Genomic DNA, 18,022 nt, shown 5'->3' with positions numbered 1-18,022 from the left:
AATTCTTTATCAAGTGAAGAGCAACATAAGACAAATAAAAATGATTCCTGCTACAGTCATTGATATCAACCCCTTCTGTCATGTTCAGTAATATATATATATATATATATATATATATATATATATATATATATATATATACATATATACATATATATATATATATATATATATATATATATATATATATATATATATATATATATATATATATATATATATATATATATATATATAACTTTTTATATCCCAAACTGAAACACATGCAAAAACATCTGGAAATTGGCTGAAAATGAAGAAAAATCAACTTGTCGTATTAGATCACAAAACTAACGCGCATCCATATGTGTGTGTGTGTGTGTGTGTGTGTGTGTGTGTGTGTGTGTGTGTGTGCGTGTGTGTGTGTGTGTGTGTGTGTGTGTGTGTGTGTGTGTATGTGTCGCTGAGAGCAATATTGCATGGCGTTGTCTTCCATTTGTCTAAGGCACCGAGGAGACGTGACTTGCCCAGTTTTGCTCAGTGTGTGTGTGTGTGTGTGTGTACTCACCTATTTGTGCTTGCGGGGGTTGAGCTTTGGCTCTTTGGTCCCACCGCTCAACTGTCAATCAACAGGTGTACAGGTTCCTGAGCCTATTGGGCTCTATCATTATTTGTGTGTATGTGTGTGTGTGTGTGTGTGTGTGTGTGTGTGTGTGTACTCACCTAATTGTACTCACCTAATTGTGCTTGCGGGGGTTGAGCTCTGGCTCTTTGGTCCCGCCTCTCAACCGTCAATCAACTGGTGTACAGATTCCTGAGCCTATTGGGCTCTATCATATCTACATTTGAAACTGTGAATGGAGTCAGCCTCCACCACATCACTTCCTAATGCATTCCATTTGCTAACTACTCTGACACTGAAAAAGTTCTTTCTAACGTCTCTGTGGCTCATTTGGGTACTCAGCTTCCACCTGTGTCCCCTTGTTCGCGTCCCACCAGTGTTGAAAAGTTCGTCCTTGTTTACCCGGTCGATTCCCCTGAGGATTTTGTAGGTTGTGATCATGTCTCCCCTTACTCTTCTGTCTTCCAGTGTCGTGAGGTGCATTTCCCGCAGCCTTTCCTCATAACTCATGCCTCTTAGTTCTGGGACTAGTCTAGTAGCATACCTTTGGACTTTTTCCAGCTTCGTCTTGTGCTTGACAAGGTACGGGCTCCATGCTGGGGCCGCATACTCCAGGATTGGTCTTACATATGTGGTGTACAAGATTCTGAATGATTCCTTACACAGGTTCCTGAACGCCGTTCTGATGTTAGCCAGCCTCGCATATGCCGCAGACGTTATTCTCTTTATGTGGGCTTCAGGAGACAGGTTTGGTGTGATATCAACTCCTAGATCTTTCTCTCTGTCTGTTTCATTAAGTACTTCATCTCCTATTCTGTATCCTGTGCCTGGCCTCCTGTTTCCACTGCCTAGTTTCATTACTTTGCATTTACTCGGGTTGTGTGTGTGTGTGTGTGTGTGTGTGTGTGTGTGTGTGTGTGTGTGTGTGTGTGTGTGTGTGTGTGTGTGTGTGTGTGTGTGTGTGTGTGTGTGCAAGACCGCCCTGAGACATTCCCCCCCCAACCCTGACCCCCACCCCTTTCTGAAGTTTACCCTCTCTTCTACACCATCTCTTTTCTCTCCTTCTTCTCCTTCTCCTCCACTACCTACCGTCATCTCAATCCGATCCCCCCCCCCCATCCCTCTATCCTCTCTTCTTCTCTCTCCTTAGTTCTTTCATTCCATCACTCCTTCCCCCTCATTCCCTTCATCTCCTCTCTACCAATCACACTCTCTATCCTCTGTGTCCCTGGAGCACAGTGTGAATATATATATATTCTCACTGTGTGTAAATTGTGTAAATACACAATCCCGTCTGAGGTAGAAAAAGAAACTTAGAAGCAAACCAAAATAACACCTCCCTTCCCAGTCGATCACATGTCATGTCTGGTCTTCCAAATGTGTCGACAATATTGAATTCAGGAGGAGAGAGAATGCCTCTCGTCTTGCAAGAATCGACAGTGACTTAAGGCACAACAAAAGGGTTTTTATTTTATTATTCTAGTTTTTTTTTTTGTATGGCGTGTTATGTTGTGTGGTTTGTTAAACATGTGTGTGTGTGTGTGTGAAACCTTTTAACAGGTGTTTGTCATTTGTTTCAAAACATGCAACTTAAATTAGCATGTACAACCTCGTATATAGCCAATATACTGGCATAAATATTCTCACATGTGTATGCAAAGTCGTAAATATGCTCGTGTACGAACACATATACTAAGAAGTATATCTTAAAAGCAAACAAAGAAGCAGCGTTCAAAGAGAGGAACAGCAGAACGAGGAGACATAAATGGATATTGAAAACTTAAATGACACAGATCACAAAAGAACTTCTTCAGTGTAAGATCTGGGAATAAGCAGAATGGGCGACATGAATAATTGGTTAGAGCACACACACACACACACACACACACACACACACACACACACACACACACACACACACACACACACACCATTGCAGGACAGCACTAAGCGTCACATCTTCTCAGCAAATACATTGTGTATAAAGCGAGGGCAAGATACCGTGAAAGATACCGTGAAAGATACCGTGAAAGATATTTATGTTGGCTCCGCTGACTAACTCAGCGCTTCACCTTAAGCGAGAAGAAAGGCAAGAAATAATTCACATTTTCATGAAAATATTGCATGGAACCTGTGAGGGGGAGCGTGTAGGTCATTATTCTCTCGGGTTATTGACCACTTTGTATCAGATATTATATTTCCGAGAGAGAGAGAGAGAGAGAGAGAGAGAGAGAGAGAGAGAGAGAGAGAGAGAGAGAGAGAGAGAGAGAGAGAGTTACTATTAACATCAGGTTATTCAGACGATATTTCCCAGTGAGGGATCTTTCTTGTTTCTTGAATAATGGGACCACGTTAGCCACCCTCCATGCTACTGGGAGTATACTAATATCAACTGATCTTCTGAATAAATCTACTGTTCAATTAATCTACTGAATAAATCTAATAAATCTACTACAATAACAAACTTTATTGCTTAGATAAAGATATGTTTCATTGTTGACCAAACCACACACTAGAAAGTAAAGGGACGGCGACGTTTCGGTTCGGCCTGGACCATTCTCAAGTCGATTGTGACAATCGACTTGAGAATGGTCCAGGGTGGACCGGAACGTCGTCGTCCCTTCACTTTCTAGTGTGTGGTTTGGTCAACATATTTCAGCCACGTTATTGTGACTCCTCGTCTGCATATGTTTCATTGTTTTTATGATATGTCAAGACGTCATTACTTTTATCTCATGCTCTCTCTCTCTCTCTCTCTCTCTCTCTCTCTCTCTCTCCCTAATCACCTCTACTCGTTGCAAATCACAGGTCCGTGTGGAAAGGGCGGCACCGGTCACCGCCCACTTGACGCCCAGGGTGGTGGTGGTGGACGCGGGCGGCGTGGGCGTGCTCAGATGCCAGGTACCCGGTTCGCACCCCCACGCTATCACCTGGTACAAGGATGGTCACGTCCTTACCCCGGCAGGAAGGATAGCAATTACAGGTGAGGCCATAGTCGCCTTTTTTACTATGTACGTGAATTTCTGACTGTGTACGTGTATTCCTGACTGTGTACGTGTATTCCTGACTGTGTACGTGTATTTGTGACTGTGTACGTGCTTTTCTGACTGTGTACGTGTACTCCTGACTGTGTACCTGTATTCCTGACTGTGTACTAGTATTCCTGACTGTGTACGTGTATTCCTGACTGTGTACGTACATTCCTGACTGTGTATACGTGCATTCCTGACTGTGTACGTGTATTCCTGACTGTGTACGTACATTCCTGACTGTGTATACGTGCATTCCTGACTGTGTACGTGTATTCCTGACTGTGTACGTGTATTCCTGGCTGTGTACGTGTATTCCTGTCTGTACGTGTATTCCTGACTGTGTACGTGCATTCCTGACTGTGTACGTGTATTCCTGACTGTGTATATGTGCATTCCTGACTGTGTACGTGCATTCCTGACTGTGTACGTGTATTTCTGACTGTGTACATACATTCCTGACTGTGTACGTGTATTCCTGACTGTGTACGTACATTCCTGACTGTGTATACGTGCATTCCTGACTGTGTACGTGTATTCCTGACTGTGTACGTGTATTCCTGTCTGTGTACGTGTATTCCTGACTGTGTACGTGTATTCCTGACTGTGTACGTACATTCCTGACTGTGTATACGTGCATTTCTGACTGTGTATACGTGCATTTCTGACTGTGTATACGTGCATTTCTGACTGTGTATACGTGCATTCCTGACTGTGTACGTGTATTCCTGACTGTGTACGTGTATTCCTGACTGTGTACGTGTATTCCTGTCTGTGTACGTGTATTCCTGACTGTGTACGTGTATTCCTGACTGTGTACGTACATTCCTGGCTGTGTATACGTGCATTTCTGACTGTGTATACGTGCATTTCTGACTGTGTATACGTGCATTTCTGACTGACTGTAGTTTTCCATGTAACTCAACAGACAGTTTTAGACGAGAATATACTGTGAAGAGCCTTTATACTGGTGCACATACTATGCTGACTCCACATGACACTACACTGTCACACCCCACACTGACCAAAGTACAGGGTCACACCCCACACTGACCAAAGTACAGGGTCACACCCCTACACTGACTAACGTACAGTGTCACACCCCTACACTAACCAAAGTACAGTGTCACATTTTATGTTGATATGCATATTGTGACGGTAACGCGTTGGTGTTCGGCTGTTCAAAAGCTAGGGGTATGGCCTCGTCACATATAGAAAAAAAATAGAAAATCTGGAACTTCGTCTGTGGTAAGGTAAGGAGAAGACACACAAAACACAAGTAAATTTTAACAATGAAATTTTAATTACGTTAAAGAAAGCAAAGCATGAATAAAATGGACATACAAATTCGTATAATAAAATCAATCAAAGTAATAAGAATAATCAAATGACAAAATGAAAAGTTACGTTAAGACAAATGAACAAATAACAAGTGTGAAACAAGTAAATAGGTGCCGGAATATTGGCTTCAAGCTATCACTTCTCTTAGTACACGTAAGCCTGGGGCTTTAGTCTACCAACGAGACGTGTTAACTTGTCGAAAGCACGGGATATTCTGAAGACTGAGGTCGTGGCGGCCCCAGACATCAAGTAGTATGGTGGGTGGAGTGCAGTTGCAGCTAGACCCGTAGCCAATCAGCGATGAGCCGGCGACAAGACAGGTAGTTTGGCGGTTTGAGGTGGAGCAGGTGTTCCTGGCTGCATACGTTTTGCGCTCTGGCAAACCTTGCTGGTGTTGTCGTTGTTGGATTTTTCTTCTATACTTGTTTTATATAGATGTATCGACGTATTTTTGGAGGGAAGAGCAGGCTCAATCTCTTGAAGGAGATTATCGTCACAATATACTAAACATATATTATTTCCCCTTATCCCTCCCCTATTATTACCCCTTCACCCCCTACCCACTGGTCTATTAATGCCCTTACCCCCCTCTCCACTCCCCCTATTACTACACCTCCCCCAATAATAATATCCCCCCTCTATTACTACCCCCCCTTTTCTCTGTCCCATTAACTCCCCCCCCCCTCTCCTTACCTTATCTATTTCTACACCCCCTCATTACATTTCCCCTCTATTACCACCCCTCTATTACCACCCCTCCCTTCCCCAATTACGTCAACCACACCCCTCAACCATTACTCTCCCCCCCCCTCCCCCCTCCGCGCGTGAATAACAGCCGCGATGCAAAAAAAAATTGATCATTGGTCATTCAAGTTTCAATGTAGGCGCTAAAATATTAAGCAGTGAAAAACTCCTCACATAACCCGATAACAACAGACCGAGGTAACTATTGTGGTCTTTGTTGGGTTCACAGCAAAGCCAGCCCCTTTGTTTGAACGCCGAGTGCGCTTATATTTCTTCCTCAGTGTTTTTTTCTCGTTTTTTTCATGTTTTTTTTCCGACGGTACTGATGGAGGCGACGGAGGCGCTCAGTACACGAAGTTGAAAAGTTTTATACGCTCTCTGCAACTCAATTTTTTTTTTATTGGAAGTTTTTTGTTTTTCCCCTTCTGTAGCAAGTCTGGAGTTGGAAGATTTGCAGCATTGGGATTGTAAACATATTTAACGGCCTGATGCGTGGAACTCCATGGAGAACATTTTTTTATGGGAGAGAGAGATATATTTTATCGAGTTCGTCAGTGACTACAAAGGGTGCATACGCAGGTGTGTATATACTGCCTCTCAGTGTATATACAATGTGTATATATACCGCATTTCAGTGTATTTACACTGAGAGTTTACTCAGTATATTCTTACTGGTCGGTCAGACAGCAATTATGAGAGGCCATAATGATCCACCAGAAGTTAACAGGTCTTAACCCCAGCATCAAACCAAAGCTGCAAATCCTTTAGAAAATCCTCCAAAAGCAACAAGAAATAATAAAAAAAAGGTAGTCTCGTGTTACTGCATCAAGCAGAACAAAAATAAATCCCTTTGAGCGATTGGTAACTGCAAATCCAACATCAAATCTCTCCAAAATCAAAAATGTTCTCCGGCGTAATACAGTTTGAAGCTGATGCCAGAATTGTCAAAACAGTATTTGCTTGTTTACAAACATTGGACGTCAGATTTTGAAAAGCCTTTTGGGAGGTGCTAAACCAATCAGCATATTTCTATTGTGCTACCAATCATTGCCCGTGGAAATGAATATAATGAAATTTCCAAAAACGATGTTAACATCAGTCACATTTCTATTGTCACTTGTTTTCCCTCTGCCAGCTGGGCTAATATTTACAAAATAGTTTTAGCGTCGTCCGGTAGGCGACGGGAGCCGGTCGGCCGAGCGGACAGCACACTGGACTTGTGATCGTGTGGTCCTGGGTTCGATCCCAGGCGCCGGCGAGAAACAATGGGCAGAGTTTCTTTCACCCTAAGCCCCTGTTACCTAGCAGTAAAATAGGTACCTGGGTGTTAGTCAGCTGTCACGGGCTGCTTCCTGTGGGTGGAGGCCTGGTCGAGGACCGGGCCGCGGGGACACTAAAGCCCCGAAATCATCTCAAGATAACCTCAAGATAGGCTTTTTGGGGGAAAGGGATGAGAGAGGGGGAAGGGATTTTTGAATTACAAATTATTGTGTCATCTCCATTTGGGACCCGGGAATAATATGTTCTTTCTCGCATCACCTCCACGTGGGGCTCAGGAATGATGTGCTGTGCTTGCGGCACCACCATGTGTGGCCCAGGAATAATATGGTTTTTCTCCTCTTTTTTTCACTTTCCCTGCAACTCTGGACAATCTGACCCGGTTCACCACGCCTGTGGGGCACCCATCTCCACGCCCACAACGGGATTCAACGCCCACAACGGGACTCAACGCCCACAACGGGACTCAACGCCCACAACGGGATTCAACGCCCACAATGGCCATCACCATCGCCCTCCACACTCTGGCTCCTTCGTGGCCATACTTCACCGCGTTCCCGCCTCCACCGCCCATCTCTCCCCCCCTCACCACGCCCACACACAGAGGGCGGATCAGTGCTGGAGGTGCGGGGCGTGGGGCGGGCAGACGCTGGCATGTACCAATGCTTCGTGAAGGGAGATCACGACACTGTCCAAGACGCCGCCGAACTCAGGCTGGGAGGTAAGTACATATCCCGTTTTCTTTCTCCCGTTTCCAGTTTCTCAAGACGTTTGTGTGTGTGTGTGTGTGTGTGTGTGTGTGTGTGTGTGTGTGTGTGTGTGTGTGTGTGTGTGTGTGTGTGTGTGTGTGTGTGTTAAGACTGGACGGTAGAGCGACTGTCTCGCTTCATGCAGGTCGGCGTTCAATCCCCGACCGTCCACAAGTGGTTGAACACCATTTCCTTTCCCATCCGTCCCATCCTAAATCCTTACCATCATGACCCTTCGAAGTGCTATATAGTCGTGATAACTTATAGCGCTTCCGCCGGATAACTACCTAATTCCTTGTGCTATCGAGATCTATAGGTTCGTTATCGTTGATTGCGATAGCGCTTGTGTAAGTTAACAAATGCTATTTATAACCCCAAGGTGAATCAGGTCACGGATGTTTAGTTAAAGTTTAACAAATTCAAATAAAAGTGATTTTTTTCTCTAGGAAAAGCAACTAATTTACCCAACTTTTATACAAAAGATAAAAAAAAAGAACGCAATTAACCAAAAGCTGCAACACTCATAGTTTCTCTAAAACAAAAACATATTTTATTTCCTCGGATTTTATGCGTGAATAAATAAATAAATAAATAAATAAATAAATAAATAAGCATTCATTCAAAAACACTAAATGAAACATAATAACCAAGCTCCCTATATATTTTAACTCAGGGAGAGAGAGAGAGAGAGAGAGAGGGTAGGGGACCCTCAGATCGAAATAAAAGAGTCTATTCACATCTGATTTACATCCTTACACACACCGGTTTCCTAACTACCCAGGGCAGCCCGCGACCTGTTCTCAGGTCAGGCTCGTTAAAGCGGCTTCCGGCCCCCCCCCGCCCCCCCCGAGACGCATTCAATTTTAACGTATTGTGCATTAAAATTAGGCTAGTTCTCATATATTATTAGTATTATTATTATTATTATTATTATTATTATATATTAAAGTTCTATGTATAGTTAGGCATACTCCTTATGGTTAGGCTCTGTTGACGATTATTTGTGTTTGATTTGGATGAAGCATTAGCTGAGTTGCGGTTCGAATTGAGGTCGTTAGCGGAGTGGACAGCGCTCGGGATTCGTAGTCCAAAGGTTCCGGGTTCGATCCCCGGCGGTGGTGGAAACAAATGGGCAGAGTTTCTTTCAATCTGATGCCTCTGTTCATTTAGCAGTAAATAGGTATCTGGGAGTTGGACAGCTGCTACGGGCTGCTTCCTGGGGGGATGTGTAACAAACTGGAGGCCAGGTCGAGAACCGGGCCGCGGAGACGCTAAGCCCCGAAATCATCTCAAGATAACCTCAAGATTACGTCATCAATTGTGATTCAGCCCGTCCTCATCAATAATGGCCACACGCTCGTTAATCCAGCCGCCAAACCCCCTGTTTACGGATGACTTAACACACGACTCACAACTGATGAAGTTCGGTATACATAAAAATAGTCAGGTATAACTCATCTCTCTCTCTGTCTCAGGTATAAATTCTCTCTCTCTCTCTCTGTCTCGGGTATAAATTCTCTCTCTCTCTGTCTCAGGTATAAATTCTCTCTCTCTCTCTCTGTCTCAGGTATAAATTCTCTCTCTCTCTCTCTCTCTCTCTCTCTCTCTCTCTCTCTCTCTCTCTCTCTCTCTCTCTCTCTCTCTCTCTCTCTCTCTCTCGGGTATAAATTGTCTCTCTCTCTCTCTGTCTCGGGTATAAATTCTCTCTCTCTCTGTCTCAGGTATAAATTCTCTCTCTCTCTCTCTCTCAGGTATAAATTCTCTCTCTCTCTCTCTCAGGTATAAATTCTCTCTCTCTCTCCCTCTCCCTCTCTCTCTCTCTCTCTCTCTCTCTCTCTCTCTCTCTCTCTCTCTCCCTCTCCCTCTCTCTCTCTCTCTCTCTCTCTCTCTCTCTCTCTCTCTCTCCCTCTCCCCCTCTCTCCCTTGCCTCTCAGCAGGCAATGACAGGCGAGGGAGCAAATTGACAGCACCACCACACCACAGAGAGTGCCCGTCTGGCTCAAGTTTGTTCGTGTGGGTGTCAGTCGCCTACATTATATGGCGACAGCCGGTGGCCGAGTCTCCGCGCCCGACACCTAACCCAACGGCAGCTGCAGGCTGTTTAGATGCGTCCAATTGTGCTCAAATTGGGCTTTTGCTTCGGAGGAGGGAGGAAGGGCTAAGGGAATAGGGGGAAGGGGGTATTTGGTAGGGATTCGAGGGTATGGGGAAGGGGAGGGGGAGTAACAGGGGTTGTTGAGTGGGGGGAAGGGAATGGGTAGGAAGGCCGGATGTATGAGATAGGGAGGGATTCAGTTATGACGCGGGGTTTGAGTGATTGATAGGTGAAGCGTTGCTGGGAATGTGTTTTGTGGAGCGTTTGCAACTGTCGGAACAGGAACGCGTCTGTCTGTCTGTCTGTCTGTCTGTCTGTCTGTCAGCGTGGTTCAGGTAGGCGCTGACCGCCGGGGTATGGGACGGGTGACGGGTGACGGCGGTCGTGTAGCAACTGCCAATTGACTATATCGGGCGGTAGGGGGAACAGGATTGGCTATTGGGTGAGTTCGGTGATGATTAGTGTCATCAGAATGCACTCTATTGCGTAGTAGGCCTAACAGTGGGCTCTATCCGGCGACAGACTTTTTCTTTAACGTTAACAACAGAGTTCTCTATCGGGCTCTATAACAGTTAGTTGTGTCTAGAAAAAGGGTGAAAGTGAAGGAGTTCAGGAGCTCACCTTTCTTGAAGGAGTTCAGAACAAGGAGTTCTGCCAGAGTGAAGAAATGACGATGGTTTCAGTCAGGTGCTTATAGGCAACGGCAGATTTACTTGGGTGTTGTCGTTTATTTAATTTACAAGACGTTCTGTGTGGGTTACCTGGGTAGCTTATTCTGCCGTTAGTACTGTTGGTAACGGGCTACGAAGCGTTATTGTTAATGTAAAAAAAATGTCGTGCTCTGTTAGTTGAGAGAGAGAGAGAGAGAGAGAGAGAGAGAGAGAGAGAGAGAGAGAGAGAGAGAGAGAGAGAGAGAGAGAGAGAGAGAGAGAGAGAGAGAGAGAGAGAGAGAGCTGCAAATTGCATTAAGGTCTGACCAACAAATGCTGCCTCTCCTATTACCTGATAAATTGATGAGATAACTGATCAATTTATCAACCGATTAATATCAACTGTATCCAAATAATATAATGTGTATATACATATATATATCAGTAATGTCTATGACTCTTGCCTGTATTCAGCCCGTTCTTCTTGATTTGCCACAACGTACAATATACAAGGTGCTAACCTAACCAACCGATGCACAGAACACGTGGATATTAGTGAGCCGTTACTTGTCATAGTACATTGTAATATGTACGTTGGGGCACCATAAAGTACAAAATAAGATGCATTACTTGAGATAAGATGACAGGCTAGCGACCTATTACCACTTCAAACACACTACACACACACATTTATATACACATGGCGATAAATACATTCGACGAAATACATACAAAGGTGTGTATGTATTGTCAGCCTGAGTCTCGTACAGAGGCTGTATGACCCTCATACAGACATACTAGTATGTTTGTATGCTGACTGACTCGTGTAGTCCCCGCAAATATTCGCTTCTCTAAATATGCAAATATTGGAGAGTATTCTATCCTGTTAAAATACTCTGACATGGTGACGAAATTATTGGACATGGAGAGCAATACGGCCGCACAGCGCTGGTTGGGCATTCAAACCACACAAATATGATATATATTGAAAAATGTTATACAATCGGACGGGTATATTACATCGCAATCGTTATACGATGTATAACGACTTCCGTATAACAAGCAATCCATATGCTGTGACGCGTCGCATACATACACATCCGTGTATACAAGTATACATATTAGTTAATATCCTGCTAGAAATGATACATGCCTAATCTACACTATACAGGAGCCATGTATTGCAGGAGTAAGATGAGTAGAAATCATCTCTCCTGATACCACACGTAAAGCTTTAAAAGAAATGAATGACGACTTAACATCTTAACAAATGAACAAATCCACAAGATCCGTGACGAGGGTTCGAACCTACGTCCAAGAGGCTCCCAGACGCTGCCTTAATCGACTGAGCTACGAGATGATAGCGCCCTTGTGGATTTGTTCATTTGATGCATCACGCTATTGTGATTTCTGTGTGTATCTTAACTAATCCATCATCAGAGATGAGACATAGCAGAAGCGCTTCTCATCAAACAGTCTCACCCACTTACTAACAACCAGTTCACACCTATAAGCACATACTATCATCAGCAAGTCATTCCTCCCCCCCCCCCAAAAAAAAAAAATAGCCATATGACTCAAATCCAATCGAATCACCTGGCCAATGAAAACGCAAGACTAGATATTACCATGTCAACAGGGTTGACAGGGTAATTGACAGGATTGACAGGACAGGATTGACATCAATCATCAACAGGGTTGATGATCGATGAAGATTAAGCCACCCAAAAGGTGGCTACATATATACTGACATTTTTACCAATACTTTTCTTTCAGCATATGGTAATGGTCCCTCTTTAATACAGTGCTAAGCCCCTATAAAAGCCATACATATGAATACACCGCATGTATACATACATACATAAATATATACAACAACTCCTCTTCCCCCCATACATATGAATACACCGCATGTATACATACATACATAAATATATACAACAACTCCTCTTCCCCCCTCCCTCCCCCCAAAAAAATTGCAGACTCATCTCAATCACTCCAAATCGAGTTTGATAAATTACTTGCAAATTAGAATATTGAACTCGCTAAATTTGAAAACGTGGAATATATTAAAACGAGCGAGAGGGTAAAAGCTTCGCCATGGGAATTATATAATCCAAACAGCCAAAGGTAAAAAATATATTTGCGGATCTTCGGTTGATTGATTGGTTCAGTACTTGATTGATTGGTTCAGCACTTGATGGATGGATTCGGCGCCTTTTTAATGGCTTCGTCACTTGATTGATAGGTTCAGCGCTTGACTGATGGGTTCATCAAGTTCATTGATGGGTTCGCTACTTGATTGATGGCTTCAGCACTTGATTGATGGCTTCAGCACTTGACTGATGGGCTTCAGCACCTGATTGATGACTTCAGCACTTGATTGATGGCTTCAGCATTTGATTGATGGCTTCAGCATCTGATTGAGGGCTTCAGCACTTGATTGATGGCTTCAGCACTTGACTGATGGGCTTCAGCACCTGATTGATGACTTCAGCACTTGATTGATGGCTTCAGCATTTGATTGATGGCTTCAGCATCTGATTGAGGGCTTCAGCACTTGATTGATGGCTTCAGCACTTGGTTGATGGCTTCAGCACTTGGTTGATGGCTTCAGCACTTGATTGATGACTTCAGGACTTGGTTGATGGCTTCAGCACTTGGTTGATGGCTTCAGCACTTGGTTGATGGCTTCAGCACTTGGTTGATGGCTTCAGCACTTGGTTGATGGCTTCAGCACTTGGTTGATGGCTTCAGCACTTGGTTGATGGCTTCAGCACTTGGTTGATGGCTTCAGCACTTGGTTGATGGCTTCAGCACTTGGTTGATGGCTTCAGCACTTGATTGATGACTTCAGGACTTGATTGATGGCTTCAGCACTTGATTGATGGCTTCAGCACTTGACTGATGGGCTTCAGCACCTGATTGATGACTTCAGCACTTGATTGATGGCTTCAGCATTTGATTGATGGCTTCAGCATCTGATTGATGGCTTCAGCACTTGATTGATGGCTTCAGCACTTGGTTGATGGCTTCAGCACTTGGTTGATGGCTTCAGCACTTGATTGATGACTTCAGGACTTGGTTGATGGCTTCAGCACTTGGTTGATGGCTTCAGCACTTGGTTGATGGCTTCAGCACTTGGTTGATGGCTTCAGCACTTGATTGATGACTTCAGGACTTGATTGATGGCTTCAGCACTTAATTGATGGTTTCAGCACTTGACTGATGGCTTCAGCACTTGATTGATGGCTTCAGCACTTGATTGATGGCTTCAGTACTTGACTGATGGCTTCAGCACTTGGTTGATGGCTTCAGCACTTGATTGATGGCTTCAGCACTTGACTGATGGCTTCAGCACTTGATTGATGGCTTCAGTACTTGACTGATGGCTTCAGCACTTGATTGATGGCTTCAGCACTTGATTGATGGCTTCAGCACTTGACTGATGGCTTCAGCACTTGGTTGATGGCTTCAGCACTTAGTTGCTACTGTTAATTCACACTTGTTTGATGACTTCTTCATTGGACTGATTGGTTAAGTAATTCCTAGCCTCACCATTTCAGTGATGGGGTCAGAACTAATTGATGAGGGGTCACTGTTAATTGATAGGATCAGAACTAATTGATGGGGGTCACTGTTAATTGATAGGATCAGAACTAATTGATGAGGGGTCACTGTTAATTGATGGGGGTCACTGTTAATTGATAGGATCAGAACTAATTGATGGGGGTCACTATTAATTGATGGGGGTCACTGTTAATTGATGGGGGTCACTGTTAATTGATAGGATCAGAACTAATTGATGGGGGTCACTATTAATTGATGGGGGTCACTGTTAATTGATAGGATCAGAACTAATTGATGGGGGTCACTATTAATTGATGGGGGTCACTATTAATTAATGGGGGTCACTATTAATTAATGGGGTCATCACTTGATTTCGGTTTAATACGAAAATACAGTAAACAAAGCATATAACACATTATACACAGTATACAGTACACATTATACAGTAAACATACATATAATACATTATACAAAAAAAAATATTAATAGACAAATTGTGTGATAAATTGAAATAACGAATAAAAACATTTATGAATAACAAATATACCGAAAAATAACAAAGAATAAAAGCAAATAATCATAAAAAAACGGAAATGAAATAATAGAGGAGGAAAAGAAAATAAGAAAATAGATCTGAAACCTGAAATATATTTCAAAATAATATAATTAAGGTCATAAATCAGGATACCTGACCTGATAGAATATTGAAATATGCGTTATTAATTAATAGTGCAGTGGGGGATAGGCCATAGGGGGATAGAGGAGTGTGGGGGGCTAAGCATAGAGGGAGGAGGGGGGGATAGACGTGAGGGTGGTGGGGTGAAGGGGTGAAGGGGGTACACACACACACACACACACACACACACACACACACACACACACACACACACACACACACACACACACACACACACACACACACACACACAGGAAGTGATGTGGTGGAGGCTGACTCCATACACAGCTTCAAATGTAGATATGATAGAGCCCAATAGGCTCAGGAATCTGTACACCAGTTGATTGACGGTTGAGAGGCGGGACCAAAGAGCCAGAGCTCAACCCCCGCAAGCACAATTAGGTGAGTACAATTAGGTGAGTACACACATACATACATCGGGCCAGCGAGGCGGACAGCCCGCCCGAATGCTATTTTAACTCACAATATATTTCACCCATTTCAAAACTTCTCCCTTCGGTTGTGCCTCCCCCATCCTCTTTATTCCTATACACCCCCTTTTCTATTCTATTATTTATATATTAGTTATGCTACAATATCGTTATATTTTAACTGATGTAACTTTAGTATTCAGTCTGGCTAGCTGAAGTTACTTAAAATAACCCGATCTAACCTAACCTAACCATAACCTAATCTGACCAAATCTAACTTGACCTGATGTAACAAAATTTAACGTAACCTAACCTAACCTAACAAAAGTTAACCTAACACAACTTAATCTAACCTAGCCTGACCTAATGAAAGTTAACCTAACCTAACCTAAGCTAATCTAACCTAACCTAGATAACACAGTTCCCGTCCACCAAGAACCCAAAAAGTTGAACAGGCACATGTGAGCTATATTTTTAGAGAACACAGCGTTTTATCTAAGATCACGGATCCGTGAACGTGTGGCCATTATCCAGTCTGTCTGTCTGTCTGCCTGTCTGTCTGTATCGACAAAAGATCTGGAATGTTGCAGAGAATAATAGTGGTAGTGGTCTGAAAGGTCGAGGGCGTTCAAGCATTAAGACGAGGGTGTATAGCCTCGAATATCCGGCCACGGTCGCTATCCGGCCACGGTCGTTATCCGGCTACGGTCGCTATCCGGCTACGGTCGTTATCCGGCCACGGTCGCTATCCGGCCACGGTCGCTATCCGGCCACGGTTGCTATCCGGCCACGGTCGTTATCCGGCTACGGTTGCTATCCGGCCACGGTCGTTATCCGGAACGGTTGTTATCTGGCGATGGTGGTTATCGGAGCTTTGAGGGTCGGATTGCTTTGTCATAAGATTCATGCTCACCAGAAATTGAAACGAAAGAGCATTAAATCAAATTTTCTGCCCCTTTTGGATAGCAACAAAATTTTTAACCGGATAATTTTAGAGAAATATTAAATAATTTTTACAGGTTGCGTAAACTATTCCTTCAGAATTGTACATGAACTTAGCACATACTGAAATTTTTTTTATATGCAGGCGATAAGTCACAATAACGTGGCTAAAGTAAGTTGACCAGACCACACACTAGAAGGTGAAGGGACGACGACGTTTCGGTCCGTCCTGGACTATTCTCAAGTCGATTGTCTTGAGGTGGGGTGAAGGGGGTACACATAGGTAATAGAATAGTCCAGGACGGTCCAGGACGGACCGAAACGTCGTCGTCCCTTCACCTTCTAGTGTGTGGTCTGGTCAACAAAAGGGTTATATGTAGATACAATGTAGACCGAGCATGAAGCATTTTAAAATAATCGACACAAAAAATACATTTGACAAATACATAAACAATTGGCAAGACTGCGACATGGACATAGTTCAAATCCTCGCCCCTGAATACTGCCGAACACAGAACCCATCAATCACGGGAGCACAATACACAAAAGTAGCGGGAAGATGGGTTCCGTAGTGGAGGGGTTGAAGAAAAAAAGCCTTTAACCACCATTACAGGCGGATACAAGCGACCGCGAGTGATATGAAAGAGACCTTTTGTGGTGGTTATAATGCCCCATCTGTCCGGAGCCATTGTGCTGAGTTGCGACCTGAAGGCTGCGATTTATGGGACGTGAATCACGCACCACTATGGCCAGTCCAGTCCGGTCCAGTCCAGGCAACGTACAGGACCCCAAGGTCCTCCCAGCTCAGGGTTAAGCTATAACAACAATTTCTTGGTTCCTTTCGGGGTTGGGTTGGTCAGATATGATTTCGTGTGGGTGGGTCTGGTATAGTTTATAGTTTCGATAGGTCTGTTGTTTTCTGGTCTGGGGAGGTATAATCAGGTCTGGTGTGGTCTGGTCTGGTGTGGTCAGGTCTGGTGTTGCTTGGTCTGGTGTAAAGTGGTCATAGGTACTGTTCTCACCTAGATGAACTTACAGGGTGCAGCGCCCCAAAACTTCCATCTAACCGTAAATAATTTAAGACAACAAATTTCTTCGTGCGTTTCTCCAATATTATTTGTACTTGAAACTTTTGTATCGACTCCTTCCATTTTCTTTATATACTCTATTTTACGACTCATACATTGAAGCTCCTTCGGTGTATAATGTGTCTCCAGTTTCCATCTGTTGATCCTCGCTTGAATGATTCTCTTCGGTCACTTTGGTCAATGTTGTCAATATTCCGAACAAGACCTAACTTTGTGATCAACTGTAAGTTGGCAACCATAACACAAGGCACTCAGCCATCAACAGCCTCATCACTTCATAAGTGAGCAATAATTCCTACACGGATTTGCATTTGGATAATGATCGTTCAACAAGTAGATACGTTTTAAATATTGTCCACCCACCATATGAAGGCTCTGGCACAGTTGAAACAGAGAGAGAGAGAGAGAGAGAGAGAGAGAGAGAGAGAGAGAGAGAGAGAGAGAGAGAGAGAGAGAGAGAGAGAGAGAGAGAGAGAGAGAGAGAGAGAGAGAGAGAGAGAGAGAGAGAGAGAGAGAGAGAGAGAGAGAGAGAGAGAGAGAGAGAGAGAGAGAGAGACAGACAGACAGAGAAACAGAGGCAGAGAGAAAGAGAGAGAGAGAGAGAAAGGGACAGAGAGAAAAAAGTTGTAAATGCCGCCGACAGAAAGAGTTTTACACCTGTTAAAAACTGTAAACAATAACCTACCTGGCGATGATGTATAGCATTGTCAAGACATGCTCAGGTGAGAGTGTGTGAGGGGTTCATGGGGTTAATACGTTTAAGAGCGGGGTTTAGCTCTTGACAAGTGGTTTACGAGTGGGTTTAGCGTGCGCGAGATGTGCGTGTGT

General features: G+C 43.8%; 1 protein-coding gene across 1 annotated transcript in view; it reads left to right on the top strand.

Moving 5' to 3' along the window:
* The window catches only part of LOC123764210 (cell adhesion molecule Dscam2), a 343,666-nt gene that overhangs the window by 112,489 nt on the left and 213,155 nt on the right, over positions 1–18,022 (top strand). The window contains exons 5-6 of the mRNA XM_069316113.1: positions 3,410–3,584; positions 7,598–7,714. Of these exons, the coding sequence (XP_069172214.1) occupies positions 3,410–3,584; positions 7,598–7,714 (292 nt within the window). The remainder of the gene's footprint in view (positions 1–3,409; positions 3,585–7,597; positions 7,715–18,022) is intronic.

Source organism: Procambarus clarkii, chromosome 82 (genome assembly GCF_040958095.1).
Source record: "Procambarus clarkii isolate CNS0578487 chromosome 82, FALCON_Pclarkii_2.0, whole genome shotgun sequence".
In the NCBI taxonomy this organism is placed as follows: domain Eukaryota; kingdom Metazoa; phylum Arthropoda; class Malacostraca; order Decapoda; family Cambaridae; genus Procambarus; species Procambarus clarkii.
This window is presented reverse-complemented; position numbering and strand designations above follow the sequence as displayed.